The sequence below is a fragment of the Phascolarctos cinereus genome, unplaced genomic scaffold (genome assembly GCF_003287225.1).
Source record: "Phascolarctos cinereus isolate Bilbo 61053 unplaced genomic scaffold, phaCin_HiC Scaffold_1;HRSCAF=81, whole genome shotgun sequence".
Lineage (NCBI taxonomy): Eukaryota > Metazoa > Chordata > Mammalia > Diprotodontia > Phascolarctidae > Phascolarctos > Phascolarctos cinereus.
The window spans coordinates 244,557,612-244,577,102 of record NW_027555514.1 but is presented as its reverse complement, the minus strand read 5'-3'; the positions used below and the strand labels follow the sequence as shown (position 1 = coordinate 244,577,102).

General features: G+C 38.1%; 1 protein-coding gene across 1 annotated transcript in view; it reads right to left on the bottom strand.

The window, feature by feature from the left end:
• Positions 1-4,480, bottom strand: part of LOC110213178 (neuron navigator 3) — a 449,693-nt gene extending 445,213 nt beyond the window's left edge. Inside the window, 1 exon segment of the mRNA XM_020993448.2 lies at positions 3,775-4,480. Within this exon segment, the coding sequence (XP_020849107.1) occupies positions 3,775-4,017 (243 nt within the window). The 5' untranslated portion in view covers positions 4,018-4,480.
• Between the last annotated feature and the right edge of the window lie 15,011 nt (positions 4,481-19,491).

The window sequence follows — 19,491 nt, the reverse complement described above, 5'->3', positions numbered from 1 at the left end:
AATGGCATCCTCATTCATTGATGTACAAGGACCATCAAGGAGGTAATTTTGACTAAATCACAGACTGTGGGAGTAATTTGCAATACAATTTGATACCATGGGCCAGGTAGTGCACAATGATCTCCTAACTAAAGGAGAAAAGAAAAGGCCTGTCTTCCTAGTCTCCAGGTTATTAGGAAGAATGGAGTATTCCTTTGAAATAACCATAAATACAAACACACACACACACATGTATATTTGGTCATAGACATGGACCTCTTTACCAGTCTGGTAAAACCTATGTACATATCCCTTCTGAGAATAATGTCTTTTGATGCATAAGATAAAATATAAGGTATTAAAGAGGAAGTAACTTATATGGAAGTGCAGTTATGTATGAATATGCATGGGGCAACTAGACAACATAGAGTGCCAGCCCTGGAATCAGGAAGACTCATCCTTCTGAGTTCAAATCTGGCCTCAGATGCTTATTAGCTGTGTGACCCTGAACAAGTCACTTAACCCTTTTTGCCTTAATTTCCTCATCTGTAAAATGAACTTGAGAGGGAAATGACAAACTACTCCAGTATTTTTGCCAAGGAACTCTCAAATGGGGTCATGAAGAGTCAGACGTGACCAAAAGTACCTTAACAACAATAAAATGTACATATCTATTTATCTATCTATGTAGCATTCATAGATCTCAAGTTAAGAATTCCTGTTTTAAAGAATGGGGATACTTCAGAAGAGATAAAAAGAGAATAAGAATCAGAAGGGCAGGGGGCAATTCAGAATTGTTCAGAAAAGCAGAATGATGGAAAGAAGTCTGAGGATGGCAGAACGTGGCCCAGATCAGTTAAAGATGATCCACTGAATATTTAGAGTTTGTTAACAGCTTTGAAGTTCTTCCCATAGAGGGCAGAATGAGGTGGAATAGAGGAAGCAGCTTCTCAACTTGAGAAGCGTAATGAGGGTCTGTGGATGACCCCAGGAAAGAGGACATCCAGTACCCATCACAGGCAGAAAAGAAGAATTGCAGTGGTCAGAGCCTCCCTGCTGGGAGGTACCATATGCCAGACTGACATGAACAATTAGGAGGTAAGCTGTGTTCCTCAGGCATGTCAGACCACATCTGGAGCCCTGTATTATAATCTGAGTGCCACATTTTGGGAAAGACATGGATGAGTTGGAATGTGTCCAAAGGAGGTCAGGCCAGTAGGAAAATCAAAACAATGCCATTAGAACATTGCTTAGAGCAACTAAGGATCTTTAATACAGAGAAGAGATTTCACGGGGTCAGAGTAGTCGTTTTCAAGTTTTTTAAGGGATTAGATGTGTTATGCTTGGTCCCAAGGGGTGAGGGGGTGGGGCAGAAATAGGAGAAATTGCAGAGAGGAAATTTGAGGCTAGATAAAAAGGGAATTTTGTTTTTCAGTCGTTTTTGACTCTTCATGACCTCATTTGGGGTTTTCTTGGCAAAGATAATAGAGCAGTTTTCCATTTCCTTCTCCAGCTCATTTTACAGATGAGGTAACCAAGGCAAACAGGGTTAAGTGACTTGCCCAGGATCACATAGCTACTAAGTAAGTGTCTGAGGCCAGATTTGAACTCTGGAAGATCAGTCTTTGTGACTCCAGGCTCAGTATTCTATGCACTATGGCGCCACCTAGCTGCCAGATATAAGGAGAAACTTCCTAACAATTAAGAGCAGTTCACAAGTGGAACAGGCTGTCCATGGAAGTGAGGAGTTCCACCCTGCTGGAGGTCTTCCAAAAAGAGTCTTTGGGATCACTTGGCAGGGACAGTATAGAGGTGAACCTTCTAGGGAACAAGTTGCCCCAGATGAATCTGTAATCCCTTCCAAGCCTGGATATTTTGTAATAACAAGTTCATCAGAAGTCATAAGTCTACAGTTAAATGCAGGTTGAGATTTTGGGCAAGACAGCCCTCTCAAAAGAACTCTTTCTGACTTTGGAATCAGATGAGATGGATTCAAATCCTACCTCTAATATTTGCAGCTTATGTGACCTTGAGCAAGTCACAACCTCTCTGGGCTTCAGTTTCCTCATCTGTAAAATGAATGGGAGTGAGGCAGTTTTGGGGGTAGATTGGGGAGGAAGGAAGGAGACAAACATTTATTAAGCACGTGTTATGTGCCAGGCACATTACAAATATCCTCTATTAGGGCAGTTAGTTGGTGTGGCGGATAGAGCACGGGCCTGGAGTCAGGAAGGCCTGAGTTCAAATCCAGCCTCAGACATTTACTAGCTGTGTGACCCTGGGCAAGTCATTTAACCCTGTTTGCCTCAGTTTCCTCATCTGTAAAATGAGCTGGAGAAGGAAACAGCAAATCAGCCCAGTATCTTTGTTGAGAAAACCCAAATGGGGTGATAAAGAGTCAGACATAACTGAAACAACTTAAGAATAACAACAACGTGAAAACCATATTCATATTCAGTTGTAGTAAATGAGATTATTGTTGTTGTCAATCAGCTGTTTCAGTTGTGTCCAATTCTCTGTGACCCCATTTGGGGTTTTCTTAACAAAAATACTGGTCTGATTTGCCATGTCCTTCTCCAGCTCATTTTAAAATGAGGAAACTGAGGCAAACAGGATCAAGTGACTTGCCCAGGGTCACACAGCTAATAAATGTCAGATTGAACTCAGGAAGAAGAGTCTTCTTGATTTCAGGCCCAGCACTCTACTAACCGCACCACCTAGCCACCCCTTTGATGTCCTACCAATGTCAAAATATATTACAGTGGTGGTTATCCAGTCTAGAAATTTCATCTATCAAGAGATATGGGAAATGGGGCCATGCAATGTATGTGATGTTTGCCTGTGACCTAACAATAATTAATGTTACATATCTGAAGCATACCAGTACACACACAAAAAAATCAGTCCAAACAAACCAGAATGAAGCTATAATGCACAAGCTATGATCTACTAAATGACTGGAAGTCAGATGAGTGATCAGAACTACAAGTGTTCAAAAAAGAGTGAAAGTTCAGACAAAATCTCCTGCAGACAGCTCTAAAACATCAAAATGAATAATTTTTAACTTTCTTTTAATCACAAGGAGCACATCTATCCAAGTTTAATTTATTTAAACTTACTTTAAAAAACATCTTTCGTGTTGACATAACCTTAATTTCCAATGTTATTCCAACCCCTTCCCCCACCCAAAGAGGAAATAATAAAAAGAAAGACAGGGGAAAGCAGTCCAACAAAACTAACCAACAGTATATGCCATGTTCTGTACCTGTAGTCCCCCACCTCTGCAAAGAAGAGAGGGAAGTAAATTTTCTCATCTGCTGTTAGGATCAAGGGTGGACATTGTAAACACAACTATTCACTTAGAGTATTAAAATAGTTTTTGGACAGGAGACACATCCTTCGTTTTTGTGCGTTATCAGCAACAAGGACCTAGTGCAAAGAACCAAAAGGTGAGAAGTCTTTGACTATTTCACCTACAGCAACAATCAGAAGCAGATCATTCTCCCACCCTCATTCTCATTCCCTGATTTTGGAGGATGCCCAGTCACTTCTCTGAATGATCACTAGGGAGCCATTATAAAAGATGCAAGTTAATAGAATTCCATTCACAACTTTATCAAGGAATCCCCTTTGTCAGTAAGCAGTCTGCCTAGGGTTCTTGCTCCACTTGTCAAATAGCCAATAATCCTTTCTCATACACGTGCTACCTAGCTCCTCTTCTCTATTTCTCAACACTCCAGACAAATGAACTCACAGTTTAACCATTGAGGGCTATAGGCAACATTCAGCACTGACCTTGCTGTCTTCAGTCTCCTTGGTTTTTCCTGGGAGAGTTCTATTCTCTCCCAAATCACAGGTTGACTTTAATGTGAGCTGACATGCAAGCATGGAACTCTCGGCTCCAGTAAGTTCCAAAGATCTTGAAGAATACTGATGTGACCCAGTAGTGCCAAGATTTGGTATCGGAAGGGCAGTATGAACAGGCTTTGACCCAACAGCTGGCTGTCTTAGCTTTGAGGCAACCCCAAGAACAGGCATGGCTTTTATAAAAATAGAGTTTTGCTGCCAAAGAAAATGCTTCTAACCTCAGTCTGGTAGACTCCAACTTTAGTGTTTCCAGAAAAAAAAAAAAAGATTCCTTAAATCAAAGTAGTAGTCATCTTGAAAATTTTTTTTTGAAGTTAATATTACAAGTTGCAGGAAGAGGCAAAGCTTTCCTTCATCTTAAGCTAAGTATGTCTCTCTCTCTCTCCTTCCCTCCTTTTTCCTCTCTTCTCTCTCTCTCTCTCTCTCTCTCTCACTCTCTCTCTCACTCTCTCCCCACAGTGAGTCAGTGGCTATGTAAGACTAAGCACTCCTTTGGGGCGTGAACTTCTCTTGAAGGTAACTACCACCAGGCTGCATGTTTGGGATTAAACAACCTTGCTTTTTTTTTTCCTTCCTGCTCCAGCAACCCCAGTTCTGTGAATTAACACAGTGAAACAGGGAGGGGGAGAACAGAAAGGAAAGTCCTCTCCCCCAACTGTCAAAACAGCAAAAAGCCAATAACACTGCAAGGACAAGACCTCTTCCTGACTTCAGAAATATCCAGCCCACATTTTTAAAAAGAAAATCTTTTTTTTTTTGGCTTAAAAAAATGGACAGGAATAATAGCCAAAGCAAACAGCTGCTGGAAGAGTTTTTAGTCTGAAACAATCTCAGCGATGAAGCTGTTTGTTTGATTCCCAGCTATTTTTCACTGCTGACAACCATGAGCTATGGTGTTTCAAACCCTGTTCCGTCCCATGAAATCAGGTTAAATTCATGTAAGACTGAAGGTGGCTACAGACGCTGAAATTATTCTGTGAGCAAAGTCTGTCTCTGCTATTTAAAAAAAAAAGCAACAAAAAAGCAAGTGAGATCAATTTCTGTTTCTGGATTTGGTCAATACAACTTTTTTTTTTAATTTTTAATTTTGCATCGAAGTATTTATTCAGTCTCTCTCAGCAAGCTTCTCTTTGAACTTTTTTATTCTAAACATCCTAAGGCTACATTTCGTGATCAGACCCCAAGTCCCTATTCATAAAAATGCATCATGGTGAGCAGTCATATCTTTTTTCCTTTTAAAATATGTGCTAGGTATGGATGCTAGGTATGAATACAAAGAGCAAAGGCTCATTTCTTAAGAAGGCTGTGTAGTCAGATTCCTTTTCTGACACAAATATGGTGCTGATACCTAAACCAGGAAGAGCCAAAACAGAGAAACAAAATTATGGACCAATATCCCTAATGCATATTGATGTGAAAATCTTAAATAAAATATTAGCAAAGAGATTACAGCAATTTATCACCAGGATTATACATTATGACCAGGTAAGATTTATACCAGTAATGCAGAGCTGGTTCAACACTAGGAAAACTATTAGCACAATTAATTATATCAATAACAGAACCAACAGAAATCATGTGATTATTTCAGTAGATAAATGAAAAGCTTTTGACAAAATACAGCACCCAATCCTATTTAAAACACTAGAGAATATAGGAATAAATGGAGCTTTCCTTAAAATGGCAAGTATCTATACAAAACCATCAGCAAGCATCTGTAATGGAGATAAGCTTAAAGCTTCCCAGTAAGATCAGGGGTGAAATAAGGATGTCCATTATCACTATTATTCAATAGTCTACTAGAAATGCTAGCTTTAGCTATAAGAGAAGAAAAAGAAACTGAAGCAATTAGACCAGGCAATGAGGAAACAAAACTATCGCTCTTTGCAGATGACAGGATGGTATACTTAGAGAATCCTAGAGAATCAACTAAAGAAGTACTTGAAATAACTAAACTTCAACAAAGTCACAGGATACAAAACAAACTCACATAAATCATCAGCATTTCTACATATTACACACAAAGCTGAGCAGCAAGAGATAGAAAGAGAAATTCCACTTAAAATAACTGTAGACAATATAAAATATTTAGGAGTTCACTTGCCAGTACAAACCCAGGAACTATATGAATACAATTACAAATACTTTCTACACAAGTAAAGTCAGATCTAAACAACTGGAAAAAATATCAATTGCTCATGGGCAGGCCAAGCTAATATAATAAAAATGACAATTCTATCTAAATTAATTTATTTATTCAGTGCCATACCAATCAAATTCCCAAAAATTATTTTATAGAACTAGAAAAAATAATAGCAAAATTCATCTGGAAGAACAAAAGATCGAGGCTATCAAGGGAATTAATGAAAAAAAATGTAAAGAAAGATATCCTAAGCGGTATCAGATCTAAAACTATATTATAAAGCAGAAATCATCAAAACTACTGGCTAAGAAATAGAGTGGTGGATCAGTGGAATAGATTAGGTCAGGGGTGGGGAAACTGTGGCCTCTAGGTCACATGTGGCCCTCTAGGTCGGTCCACAAGTGCAACCCTTTGACTCCACCCAAACTATGCAAAGCAAGACACAAGTTCCCCACCCCTGGATTACGTACATAAAAGACAGTAATAAATGACTATAGTAATCTACTGTTTGATAAACCCAAAGACTCCAGCTTCTTGGGTAAGAACTCACTATCAGACAAAAACTGGAAAACAGTATGGCAGAAATTAGGAATAGGCCAACATCTTACACCATATATCAAGATAAGGTGGAAATGGATACATGATTTAGACATAAGGAATGATACCCTAAGCAAATTAGGGGAACACGGAAGAGTTTACCTGTCAGATCTATGGAGAAGGGATGAATTTATAACAAAAACAGAAAATCTTATGAAATACAAAATGGATAAGTTTGATTACATTAAATTAAAATAAAACTTACACAAGCAAAATGAATGGAATCAAGATTAGAAGGAAAACAAAAAGATGTAAAAAAAGACAATTTTTACAGCAAGTGTTTCTGATAAAGTCCTCATTTCTCAAATATACAGAGTATTGAGTCAAATTTAGAAAAGAATATAAGTCACTCCTCAATTGATAAATAGTCAAAGAATATGAACAGGCAGTTTTCAGATGAAGAAATTAAAGCTATCTATAGTCATAAGAAAAAGTGTTCTAAATCACTATTGAGCAGAGAAATGCAAATTAAAACAACTCTGAGATACTACTTGAAACCCATCAGATTCACTAAGATGATAGAATGGGAAAATGACAAATGTTAGAGAAGATGTGCAAAACTTGGAACCCTAATGCATTGTTGATGAAGTTGTGAACTGATCTAGACATTCTGGAGAGCAATTTGGAACCATGCCCAAGTGTCAATAAAACTGCGCATATCCTTTGATCCAGCAATACCACTGCTATGTCTGTATCCCAAAGAGATCATAAAAAGGAAAAAGGACCCACATATACAAAAATGTTTATAGCAGCTCTTTTTGTGGTGGCAAAAGAATTGGAAATTGAGGGGATGCCCATCAATTTGGGAATGGCTGAACAAGTTGTGGTGTATGAATGTAATGGAATACTATTGTGCTATAAGAAATGATGAGACTTCTGGAAGCCAAGATGTCAGGGTAAGAAGTAAGTTGCTCTTACCCTCCCTTACTGACTTCTGAAAGCCCAGAAAATATCACCCCAGGAAAAACCCTAGAATAGCTGAGCCAGCAGAAAGATGGGGTGCAGCAGTCTTGTAGTCTAGGAAGCCTGGGAGATTAATGGGAAAGGTCCCTCTCACTCTGGCGGAAAGGGAGCAGTACAGGAGGGGAGGCATCCCAGTAAGCCAACAGCAAACCCCACCTCAGCAAACCAAGGGGTGATCCTGAGTCCCAGGGTGGTGGAGAAGGCAAGTGCCAACACCAGAACCAACGCCATCCCCACTGTCCACCTATCCCGAGTGTCTTAGCACAGGCAGGGCAGCCAGTAGACACCAGTTTGGAAAGTGACCATGTGCACCGGCATTCTCCAGCAGCCAAATCTCCCAGTGCTTCTGGGCAACTCCAGAGGGCACAGTCCCAGGCTGGCAGACATCCTCCAGCAGACAAACATTTGAGAGCTTTAAAGAAGCCCAGATGAACAGGAGTCCTCCACAGGCCAGACTCCACACCCCAACCCAGAGAGCTCCAGTGTTGCTGACCCCATCTTAGCACCAGGTAAGCTGTCAGACCCCTACAGCCTCCAGCTGCCATCACCTGAGGCCCAGCACACAAAGTCAGTGACCAGGTCCTGGGCTCCCAGTACAAGAAGCTTGGGTCAGTGTCCTCCGCACTCCAGCAGGAGAGCTCAATTTTAATAAGCAGGAAATAGGCAAACAGCATGAGCAAAAAAGAAGAAATGGAAAATGACCACAGATTCTTATAATGGGGATAGGGAAGAACTAGGCACAAATTCAAAAGAGGACAACATTGTCAATATACCCACATCTGAAATCTCAAAGGAGAATAGGAGCTGGTCTTAAGCCCAAAAAGCCTTCTTGGAAGAGCTCAAGAATGATTTTAGAAGTCAAACAAGAGAGGTAGAAGAAAACCTGGAAAAATAAATGCAAGAGGTACACAAGAGAAAGTCAATAGTTTGGAAACGGAGGGACAAAAATTGACGCAGATAGCAAATCCTTAAAAAATACAATTGGCAGGAGCCAAGATAGTGGAGTGAAAGCAGTGACATGCTTGAGCTGTCCCCCAAACTGCTCCAAAAACCTACAAAAAATGGCTCTAAACAAATTTTAAAGCAGCAGAACCCACAAAAAGACAGAGTGAAACAAATTTCCAGCCAAAGGCAGCCTGTCTGGCTGATCAGAAAGGTATATTGCACAAGGCAGGTAGAGGAGCGCAGTTTGGTGTGGGTGCATAGGACACAGCGAATCTGGAGCAGGTCTCAGAGGACTGAATCATGGGCAGCTGTGGTGGTTTCCAGACTTCTCAACCCATGAATGCCAAAGACAACTTAGAAGGTCAGTGGGAAAAATCTGTGTCTGCAGAGAGAAAGAGAAGCGAGTTGGTCTCAGCTCCAGTTCTGGAGCTCAGCCTTGGGGCAGCAGCTGCTTCCTGAGCTTCCAGCCCACAGACTGAGGGGGAATCCAGCAGCTGATCAGAAGGGCATTGCAGGGATCTCTCTGATGGTGCAGAATTCTCTTGCTTTGCCAGTACTTGCATCTGGGTCACAGTTCTGGGTGGCAGTCCTGGGGCAAGGAGGAGCACTGGTGTGGTGGAGCTTGTAGTGGCTGGGGAGAGCAAATCTTCACAGTTGCAAGACAGAAAAGAGTGCTTGTGGTCACTCATAGACCAGAGCACAGGACAGGAAAGGAGTAAACACCTCACCCTTGATTATAGTGCCTTGGAAGAACTGAAAATTTACAGGTCCCTAGACGTATCTCTGAAAACACCTGCACAAAACCCCTGAAGCATGGGACAGTACATTCTCCACACTGGAAACAGACCCCTCCCTTAACAAAGAGTTTATAACTCAAGTAATTGGCCCACAAACATGAGCAAGCAGCCCAAAAAGATCCAGACTATATTATCTTGCTTTGGTGACAAAGAAGATCAAAACACACAACCAGAAGAAGACAATGAACCCAAAGGTCCTACATTCACACCCTCCAAGAAAAATATGCATTGGTCCCAGGCCATGGAAGAGCTCAAAAAGGATTTGGAGAAACAAGTAAGAGAAGTAGAGGAAAAACTGAGAGTGATGCTAAAGGAGACCCCCCAAAAAATCCTGAAGAAAATAACACCTTAAAAAATAGCCTAACCCAAATGGCAAAAGAGGTCCAAAAAGCCAATGAGGAGAAGAATGCCCTAAAAAGCAAAATTGGCCAAATGGAAAAGAAGTCCAAAAGATTACTGAAGAAAATACTTCCTTAAAAATTAGAATGGAGAAATTGGAAGCTAGTGCCAATTTGAGAAATCAAGGCACTCTAACACTAATCCAAAAGAGTGAAAAAATAGAAGAGTATATGAAATATCTCATTGGAAAAACAAATGACCTGGAAAATAGATGCAGGGGAGAGAACTTAAAAATTATTGGACTATCTGAAAGCCATGATCAAAAAAAGAGCCTAGACATCATCTTTCAAGAAATTATCAAGGAAAACTGCCCTGATATTTTAGAACCAGAGGGCAAAATAGAAATTGAAAGAATCCACCAATCACCTCCTGAAAGAGATCCCCAAAGGAAAACTCCTAGGAATATTGTAGCCAAATTCCAGAATTCCCAGGTCAAGGAGAAAATATTGCAGGCAGCCAGAAAGAAACAATTCAAGTATTGTGGAAACAATCAGGAAAACACAAGATTTAGTAGCTTCTACATTAAGGGTCCAGAGGGCATGAAGTATGATATTCCCAAGGGCAAAGGAGATAGGACTACAACCAAGAATCACCTACCCAGAAAAACTAAGTATAATCCTTCAGGGGGAAAAAATGGCTATTCAATGAAATAGGGGACTTTCAAGTATTCCTGAGGAAAAGACAAGAGCTGAATATACCATTTGACTTTCAAATACAAGACTCAAGTGAAACATGGAAGAGGTAAACAGGAAAGAGAAATCATAAGAGACTTATTAAGGTTGAACTGTTTACATTCCTGCAGGGAAAGATGATATTTGTAACTCATGAGTCCTTTGTCAGTATTAGGGTAGTGAGAGGGAAAATAATTATATGTATGTATAGATAGATAGAGGGCACAGGGTGAGTTGAAGATGAAGGGGTGATATCTGGGAAAAAAATTATAGGGTGAGAGAGGATTATACTGGGAGAAGGAGAAAGGAAGAAGTAGAATGGGGTAAATTATCTCACATGAAACAGCCAAGAAAAGCCTTTTACAATGGAGGGGAAATGGGGGAAGGTGAGAGGGAATGAGTGAATCGTATTCTCATAGGATTTGGCTTAAGGAGGGAAAAGCATACATAATGGGGTATGGAAATCTATCTTACCCTACAGGAAAATAAGGGGAAAGGGACAAGACAGCAGGGTTGATAGAGGGAGGACAGATTGGGGAGGGGATAATCAAAAGCAAACACTTCTGAGGAGGGACAGGGTCAAAAGGGAGAATAGAATAAATGGGGGGGTAGGAGAGGAGGAAGGGAAATATACTTAGTTTTTTACAACAGGACTACTATGGAAGTGTTTTTCATGACTACATGTCTATAACCTGTATTGAGATGCTTGCCTTTTCAATGAGGGTGGGTGGGGAAGGAAGAAGGGATAAAATTTGTAACCCAAAGTTTTAAAAATATATGTTAAAAATAAAAAAATTAAAAAAATACAATTGGCCAAATGGAAAAAAGAAGTACACTAAATAGAAGAACTCCTTTAAGAGCAAAGCTAACTAGTGAAATTGAGCATAATATTTCAGGAGAGGAGATGAACATTCAACACAATAGGGGACTTCCAAACCTTCCTGATGAAAAGACCAAAGCTCAATAGAAAATCTGATCTTCAAATACAAGACTCAAGAGAAGAATAAAAAGGTAAACAGGAAAGAAAAATAAATGTTATTAATATTAATATTAATGTAATTATATCCCTACAAGGGAAGATGACACTTGTAACTCTTGGGAATTGTATTGTAGGTATTGGGGGCTTGGGTATAAATTGACTTTGATGTATGTGATCATAAAAAATCTAATTAAGTGATGACAAGGGATTATTCTAAGAGAAGTAGAAAGGAGGAGCAGACATGAAATCACATGACATGCACAAAAACCTATTACAGTAGAGGGAAAGAAAGAAGGGAGATGAGCATTTTTTGAATTTCAATGCAGAAAGACAGAAATATTAAATGCATACTTTTCAGATCATGATGCAATAAAAATTATACATAATAGAGGGCCATGAAAAGATAGATTAATAATTAATCAGAAACTAAATAATCTAATCCTAAAGAATGAGTGGGTCAAACAACAAATTATAGAAACAGTCAATAACTTCATCCAAGAAAATGATAATAATGAGACAACATACCAAAATTTATGGGATGCAATGAAAGTGATTCTTTAGGGAAATTTTATATCTCTAAATGCTTACATGAATAAAATAGAGAATAGATCAATTAATTGGGCATGTAACTAAAATAGCTAGAAAAAATTAAAAATCCCCTAGTAAAAACCAAATTAGAAATTCTGAAAAACAAAGTAGAGATTAATAAAATTGAAATTAAGAAAACTATTGAACTAATAAATAAAACTAAGACCTAGTTTTATGAAAAACAAAACAATAAAAAAGATTAACCTTTGGTTAATTTGAGTAAAAAAAAATAAAGAAAGAAGGAAAACAAATTATCAGCATCAAAAATGAAAAGGGGGAATTTTCCACCAATGAGGAGGAAATCAAAACAATACTTAAGAGCTATTTTGCCCAATGTATGCCAAAAATTTTGACAATCTTGATGAAATAGATGAATGTTTACAAAAATATAAGTTGCCCAGATTAACAGAACAGGAAATAAAATACTTAAATTATCTCATTTCAGAAAAAGAAATTAAACAAGCCATCAATGAACTCCCTAAGAAAAAAACCTCCAGGATCAGATGGATTTACAAGTAAATTCTATCAAACATTTAAAGAACAATTAATTCCAATACAATATAAACTATTTGGGAAAATAGGTGAAGAAGGAGTCTTATCAAATTCTTTTTATGATACAAAAATTTTAAATAAAATATTTGCAAAAAGATTACAGCAACTTATCTTGAGGATAATGCATTATGACCAAGTAGGATATATACCAGAAATGCAGGCCTGTTTCAATATTAGGAAAACTATCTGCATAATTGACCATATCAACAACAAAACTAACAGAAATCGTGTTATCTCAATAGATGCAGAAAAAACATTTGACAAAATACAACACCCATTCCTATTAAAAACAATAGAGAGCATAGAAATAAATTGAATCTTCCTTAAAATAATAGGTAGCATCTATCCAAAAGTATCAGCAATCATTTTATATAATGGAGATAAGCTAGAAGCATTTCCAATAGATAGGGGGTGAAACAAGGACGTCCATTATCACCACTGTTATACAATATGGTACTAGAAATACTAACTTTAGCAATAAGAGAAGAAAAAGAAATTGAAGGAATTAGAATAGGTGAAGAAGAAATGAAGCTATCACTCTTTGCAGATGATACGATAGTGTACTTAGAGAACCCTAGAGAATCAAGTAAAAAAATTACTTGAAATAATAAAGAAATTTAGCAAAGTTACAGAATATAAAATAAACCCACATAAATCATTGCCATTTCTATATATTATTAACAAAGCCCAACAGCAGAGATAGAAAGAGAAATTCCATTTAAAGTTACCGTAGACATTATAAAATATGTGGGAGTCTACCTGCCAAAAAAAAAAAACCCAGAAACTATATGAACATAATTCTAAAGCACTTTTCACATAAATAAAGTCAGATCTAAATAACTGGGGAAAATATCAGTTGCTAGTGGGTAGGCTGAGCTAATATGATAAAAATGAAAATTCTACCTAAATAAAATTACTTATTCAATACAATACCAATGAAACTACCAAAATTATTTAATAGAGCTTGCAAAAGCAATAACAAAATTTAAATTAAATAAATTCATAAATATTAAATAGTAATCAGAGATAAATCTTGGTTCTTTGTTGAATAATAGAGAATCTTACAGGGCTCATCATTTTGAGTATCAATAATAACTGCATAGAACAATAGATGTAAGTACAGAAGGAATAAAAGATTGGACTTAAACTTTAAAAAAAAAGGATGTGTAATATATGACTGCATAATAGTTACACTTGGACTATGTGCTAATTTCACCAAAAATCCTGTTGTGCAGTGAATAAGTACCACTTCTGACACAAGGTATTGTTGTTAATAAGTCATTTCAGTCATATCCAACTCTTTGCAACCCCATATGGGGTTTTCTTGGCATAAATACCTAAGTGTTTTGTCATTTCCTTCTTCAAGTCATTTTACAGATGGGGAAAATGAGGCAAACAGGGTCACACAGCTGGGAAATATCTGAAGCTGGATCTGATTTCAGGAAGATGAGTCTCCCTGATTCCAAGCCTGGCATTTTACCTATTGTGATACCTAGCAGCCCTAGAACACATACTAGTAACCACAACTAATATTATTGCAGCCTTTTAAAGTAGTGAAGTCTTCTAGGTATTTTATCACAACCCTGTGACATAGGTCCTATGGGTATCAGTATCTCCATTTTACAGATGTAAAACTAGGGCTTAGATGATATATGACTTGTCTGGGGTCACAGAGTATTAAAGATAGGTAGAATTTGAACCTAGATGTTCTTACACAGCTTGGTGGAACAGTGGATAGAAGCTGGTCCTGGTGTCAAGATGGCCTGAGTCCATATCTGGCTTCAGACACTTTCTAGCTGTGTGACCCTGGGCAAACCATTTCACTGATGTCTGTTTCTGTTTCCTCAACTGTAAAATGGGGCTAATAATAGCACCTACCTTTCAAATTTGTTGTAAGGATCAATGAGGTAATATTTGTTATCAATTCAGGATCAGTTCAGGAATGAATACATTCTAGTACGGAGCTAGTAATTGTAAAGTATTTACAGCAGTGCCTGGTATAGAGTAGAAGCTATATACATGTTTGTTCCTTCCTATTTTCTTTCCTTCCTTCCTTCCTTCCTTCCTTCCCTCCCTCCCTCCCTCCCTCCTTCCTTCCCTTCCTTCCTTCCTTCCTTCCTTCCTTCCTTCCTTCCTTCCTTCCTCCTTCCTTTCTTCCTTCTTTCCTTACCTCCTTTCCCTCTCTCACTTCTTGTCTCCCTGCATCCTATAGAAATCTTAAATTCAACACATCCAATCCTGAGCTCACTATCTTTCCCCAAAAACCATATCCCCTTCCAAACTTCCTTATTACTGTTGAAGAGTGGACACTGCATGTCTGACTCCGGGCATTTCTACTGGCTCTCTTCTGTGCCCAGAATATTTCCTCTCCTCATCCCCAACTCCTGGTTTTCTTGGTTTCTTTTATGTCACAGGTAAAAATCCCACATTCCACAGGAAATCTTTCCAAATCCCTCTTGAATCTAGTGTTTTTCCTCTGTTAATTATTTCTAATTTATGTTTAGAAAGCTTGTTTGTACCTAATTGTTAACATGTTGTCCCTTCCATTAGACTATGAGTTTCCTGAGAGCAGGGACTGATTTTTGCCTTTTACTGCATCCCCAGCACTTAGCACAAAGCCTGGCACATAGTGGGTGTTTCATAAATGCTTTTCACTGACTGACTCCAAGGCCAACTTCATGATGAAGCAACAAAGTAGGACATTCATGGAGAAGCTTCAAGGTGATCACTATAAACTGATTTTATTAGTGAATGAAAACCTTTTGGAAGAAATTCCTACTGAAGTACAACTGATAATTAATAATAGAAGATAGTTATTTAGAACAGAATATATATAGCATATCCTATATAATAGAACAATAATTAATAATTCAAAGATTCCTCTGATTCTAAAAAAAAAAAGAAAAGAACTCTCATTCTGGACTCAGTGGACCAGGGTTCTAAGCCCACCTCCGATGCTTACTACCCATGTGTCCTTGGGAAGGTCACTTAACCTTTGGGACCTAGTTTCTGCATCTATAAAATGAATGGGTTGGACTAGATCAGCATCTGCTCTGCAATTGAAAGTGGGAGTTCTTAACTATTTTTACGTCAGAGACCCTTAACACCAGACTGTTTCTCAGCATAGTGTTTTTAAATGTATAAAAGATAGGATTATAAAGGAAACCAATTATATCAAAAATGGTTCCCAAAATAGTGGCATAAATTCATGAATCCTTAGTTAAGAACTCTTGTATTAGATAGTTGCCCACAGGTCAATGAGAAACTAAGCGATTTGCTCAGGGTCATGAATGTGATAAGCTTTAAAACCTGGTCTTCCTAAGAGAGGCTAGCTTTCTACCCATTATACAGTGCTGCCTCTCATTATTATTAATGAGAAATGATAACAATAATAACCATAGAATTAGAGGGACTTCCTAGTCTAATCCTCCATTTTAGAGAAAGGGAAATTGAGGTTTAGGGAAATTGCCTCAGTACTTTTGTATGTACTCTCTACTGGTTGTTCTCCTGACTGACCACTTCTCCATCTTCTTTGGCTATGTCCCCAAAGGCTCTCTCCCAGACTCTATTCACTTTTCACTGTATATTATTTCATTAGGTAATTTAGTTTCTATTATTTCAATTGTCATTCCTGTGCAGATGATTGCTAGATCTATGTGTCCAACCTGATCTATCTCCTGAATTTTGTATATCTCATTGACATCTCAGATTCAACATGTCCAAAACAGAACTCTGTCTTTCCTTCACTAACCCTCTTCTCTTCTGAACTTTGCTACTACCATCAAGAACATCTCTGTCCTCTTAGTTTGATTCCACTCACAGCACCATCTCCATGAATTTCTTCTATGACCCTACCCTCTCTCCATGATCAAGAAGTGAAGTATCCATTCTCTGAATTCTCACTGAACTTTATTTTTACCTCCCTTATGATAGCTATAAAGACCCTTCTAAATGTGTTTGACAGCTATCCATGTAGGAAAAACCAAGTGGATACAGAATACTAATGTCCAGATTGTGATTTGCAGTTGGTTAGATAGTCCATACAACTAACTGTCCCATCAGTTCCATAAATATTGAAAAGAAACTAAAGAGGTAAATGGACAATGAACTGGACACAGAAATAAATAGAACTGGCTGGATTGCATTTCAGAAACTGGACAAGTGTCCAAGCATCTCCTTGAAATAAATTAATATTTTCCATGATGTCACATGGCTAAGAGTTCAAGTTGTGGGTCACCTATAGGGCAGTAGAGACTTGCCCAGGGGACGTGAGTAAACTATTACATAAACTTGAAGAAATGCAAAGAAGTAATATGAAGACACACATGGGAGCGGGTTGGTTATATGGAGGGAACAAGTAATAGATGACAAATAACCTTAATTCTTTACTGGTATGTACACAACATCAAAGATCCCCTGTAGAAGATTTGGGAGGCATGATAGGAGTCACATAGGATGAGAAAGTTTTGGGTAGACTACAATCTGGGCCATTGGAGATAACATCTTCATCAATTTCATGTTTCCCTACCCTTAGTAGCATCATTCATTTCCTTTGAGTGGGGGATTATAGACATTGAGCATTGAAATTTGATCAATTCAGGAATGAATACATTCTACTAAAGAGCAAGAAAGAATACAAACTCTGATTTTATCCCCGATCAAGATAAAGCGAGCAACAGAGAAAAACTCAACACTGTGTCTTCTGTGTGGATCTGATCAACACTCGGGAATCTCATCCTTGGCGCCTTGTATTGTCTCTTCAGTTACAGACTTTTCATTATTAATAGCTTTTTTTTTGTAATCTGGAAGAAATTTCTTTTTTGAGTGTGGTTTGCTACTCACTGTTCTTATAAGAGGCAAGCTATGAATTTCTTTGAATTGAGGGAAAGATGGGGAAAGATACAAAGAACAGCTAAATGAAAGATGAAGGTGGGTAGCAGGTAGTTAGTGGGGAAAAATAGGAAAAAAAAGAGAAAATTTACTCAAAAAAGTTAAAGTCCAGCAAAGTAAAGAAAGTTTGGGGAGAAGTGAAAAGTCTAGTTAAATTTACATCATGGCATATATTGGCTGTCTTGCAGGCTTCCTGGTAATTCACTACTGATGTAGTTAATTGAGCTAATAAAATTTCATAAATATAGAAAGACTCTTTCCATAAACTAAAATGCAAATCACATGTGCTACGCTTTCAAATGATGCTGCTTGCTAAGACTTCCTTTTTTGGGCCTCAGCATCCAGAATGCAAGATACACACATCTGGAAGATGGTACATACGTGATTAAAAAAGAAAACAAATTAAATAAAACTTTCGCTCAACATCATGGTGAAGACTTAGTGTTTGAGTTAGACACTGGGCCTCATGTTTTAAAAGGAATGCTCAAAAAAGTATAAGTAATATCAAGAGTATAAGTAATACCAATCCATTTCCTTTTATACTGATAAAGTTTATTTTGGCATGCATAAAAATAATTTACAATCAATGTATAGGTAAACAACGTATAGGTAAACAATGAAAAGATGTGTGAGTCATGTGTGAATGTACGTATGTATTTGTGTGTGTGTGAATGTGTGTAGGTGTGTGTGTTAGTTATATATATATATATGTGTAAGCATGTGTATGTGTGTGTGTGTGTGTGTGTGTGCGCGCATTTATTTTAGCAAGGCTAAAGATATCTTTTCTTGTTGGTCAGTCACTTTTCAGTCCTGTCTAACTCTTCATGACCCATCTGGGGTTTTCTTGGCAAAATTACTGGAGTGCTTTGCCATTTTACAGATGAGAAAACTGAGGCAAACAGTTTTAAGTAATTTGTTGAATATGATCACAAGTTTACTAAGGTATCACACTTAATATCCACCACAATCTTTTCACTATTTTGGATGGCCAGTGTCATGTTTTTCCTGCCCTGTTTCAGCTGTGTCCAAAGTGGTTCTAGATTCCTGAAGGAAATAAGAGTGAAAATTATAAAAGAAGATTTCCATCTAGGAGAGGAATATAATCAGCTAACCATCAGTTTGCTCCACAATGACTTTAAAAGGAAGGATCAAGTTCCTTTTGGATAAAAAGTACCACTCCTTTGTCCCATTAAATAAATCACATCAAGTTTCAGATAGAGCTGGTGTTCCTGTCCATTCTACAAGACCACCCATGAAAAGAACCCAAACCCCTGGCCTCACAGAGGTGGTCCTTGCAAGGTCATGCAATATTTTACTAGAAACCTTGGGGATCTTTAAAAGCAGCTGCAGGAGAGAAAAGTATAGGCAAGGTGGTCCATCATTCAACTTTAGGGAATTAGAACACGCCATTGAGGATTGCAAAAGGCTGCATAGGGAAAACAATCCCATCTCTGATAATTCTTACTCAGCAAAAGCATTCATTGCTTGCTTGAAGTTTATCATGCCTATGCATAGTATAATTAAGAGAACACTTGTAGGATACACAAGTTAAATGTTCCAACTACTTGACTGAGACCAACAGAAATGACCTAGCCATTTATTTAGCACACACTAGGTAAACATATCAACCCAGATCATATGGACAGCTGGTAAAGCTCAATGAAAACAGAAGTTTCCTTTTGTAGTAGAGAAAAGGAAACTTTTTACAGACAGAAATAAGAGGAAAAACTGGAAGGAAAAAGAAAAAAAAAACTCATTTTCTCCCTAACAGATGGCAAACTCATGAGGCTCACAACCTGCATTTTACAAACAAGTAAGTCTCTAAGATGACTGCAGACATCCTTGAAAAGTCTGAGTGACCCTCTATGCACTGGAAGTGCTCATCTTTCTTTCTCTCTACCTCCCCCTGAACACACTCCTTTCCCGTTTCCCTTTCCCAGACCTATATTTCACTTTCCCTTTTTTTCCCCCGATCTCCCTCTCCCTCTGCCTCTCTTTGCTTGAAGACTGGTTCCCTTAACCTAAAGTTCATGCAGTCCAAAAGCCAAGTATTCTCTCCCTTTCCCTTCCTTGCTTTCTGTCTGTCCCAAAGAGCGCACTTTAAAAATTACTTGCAGACAA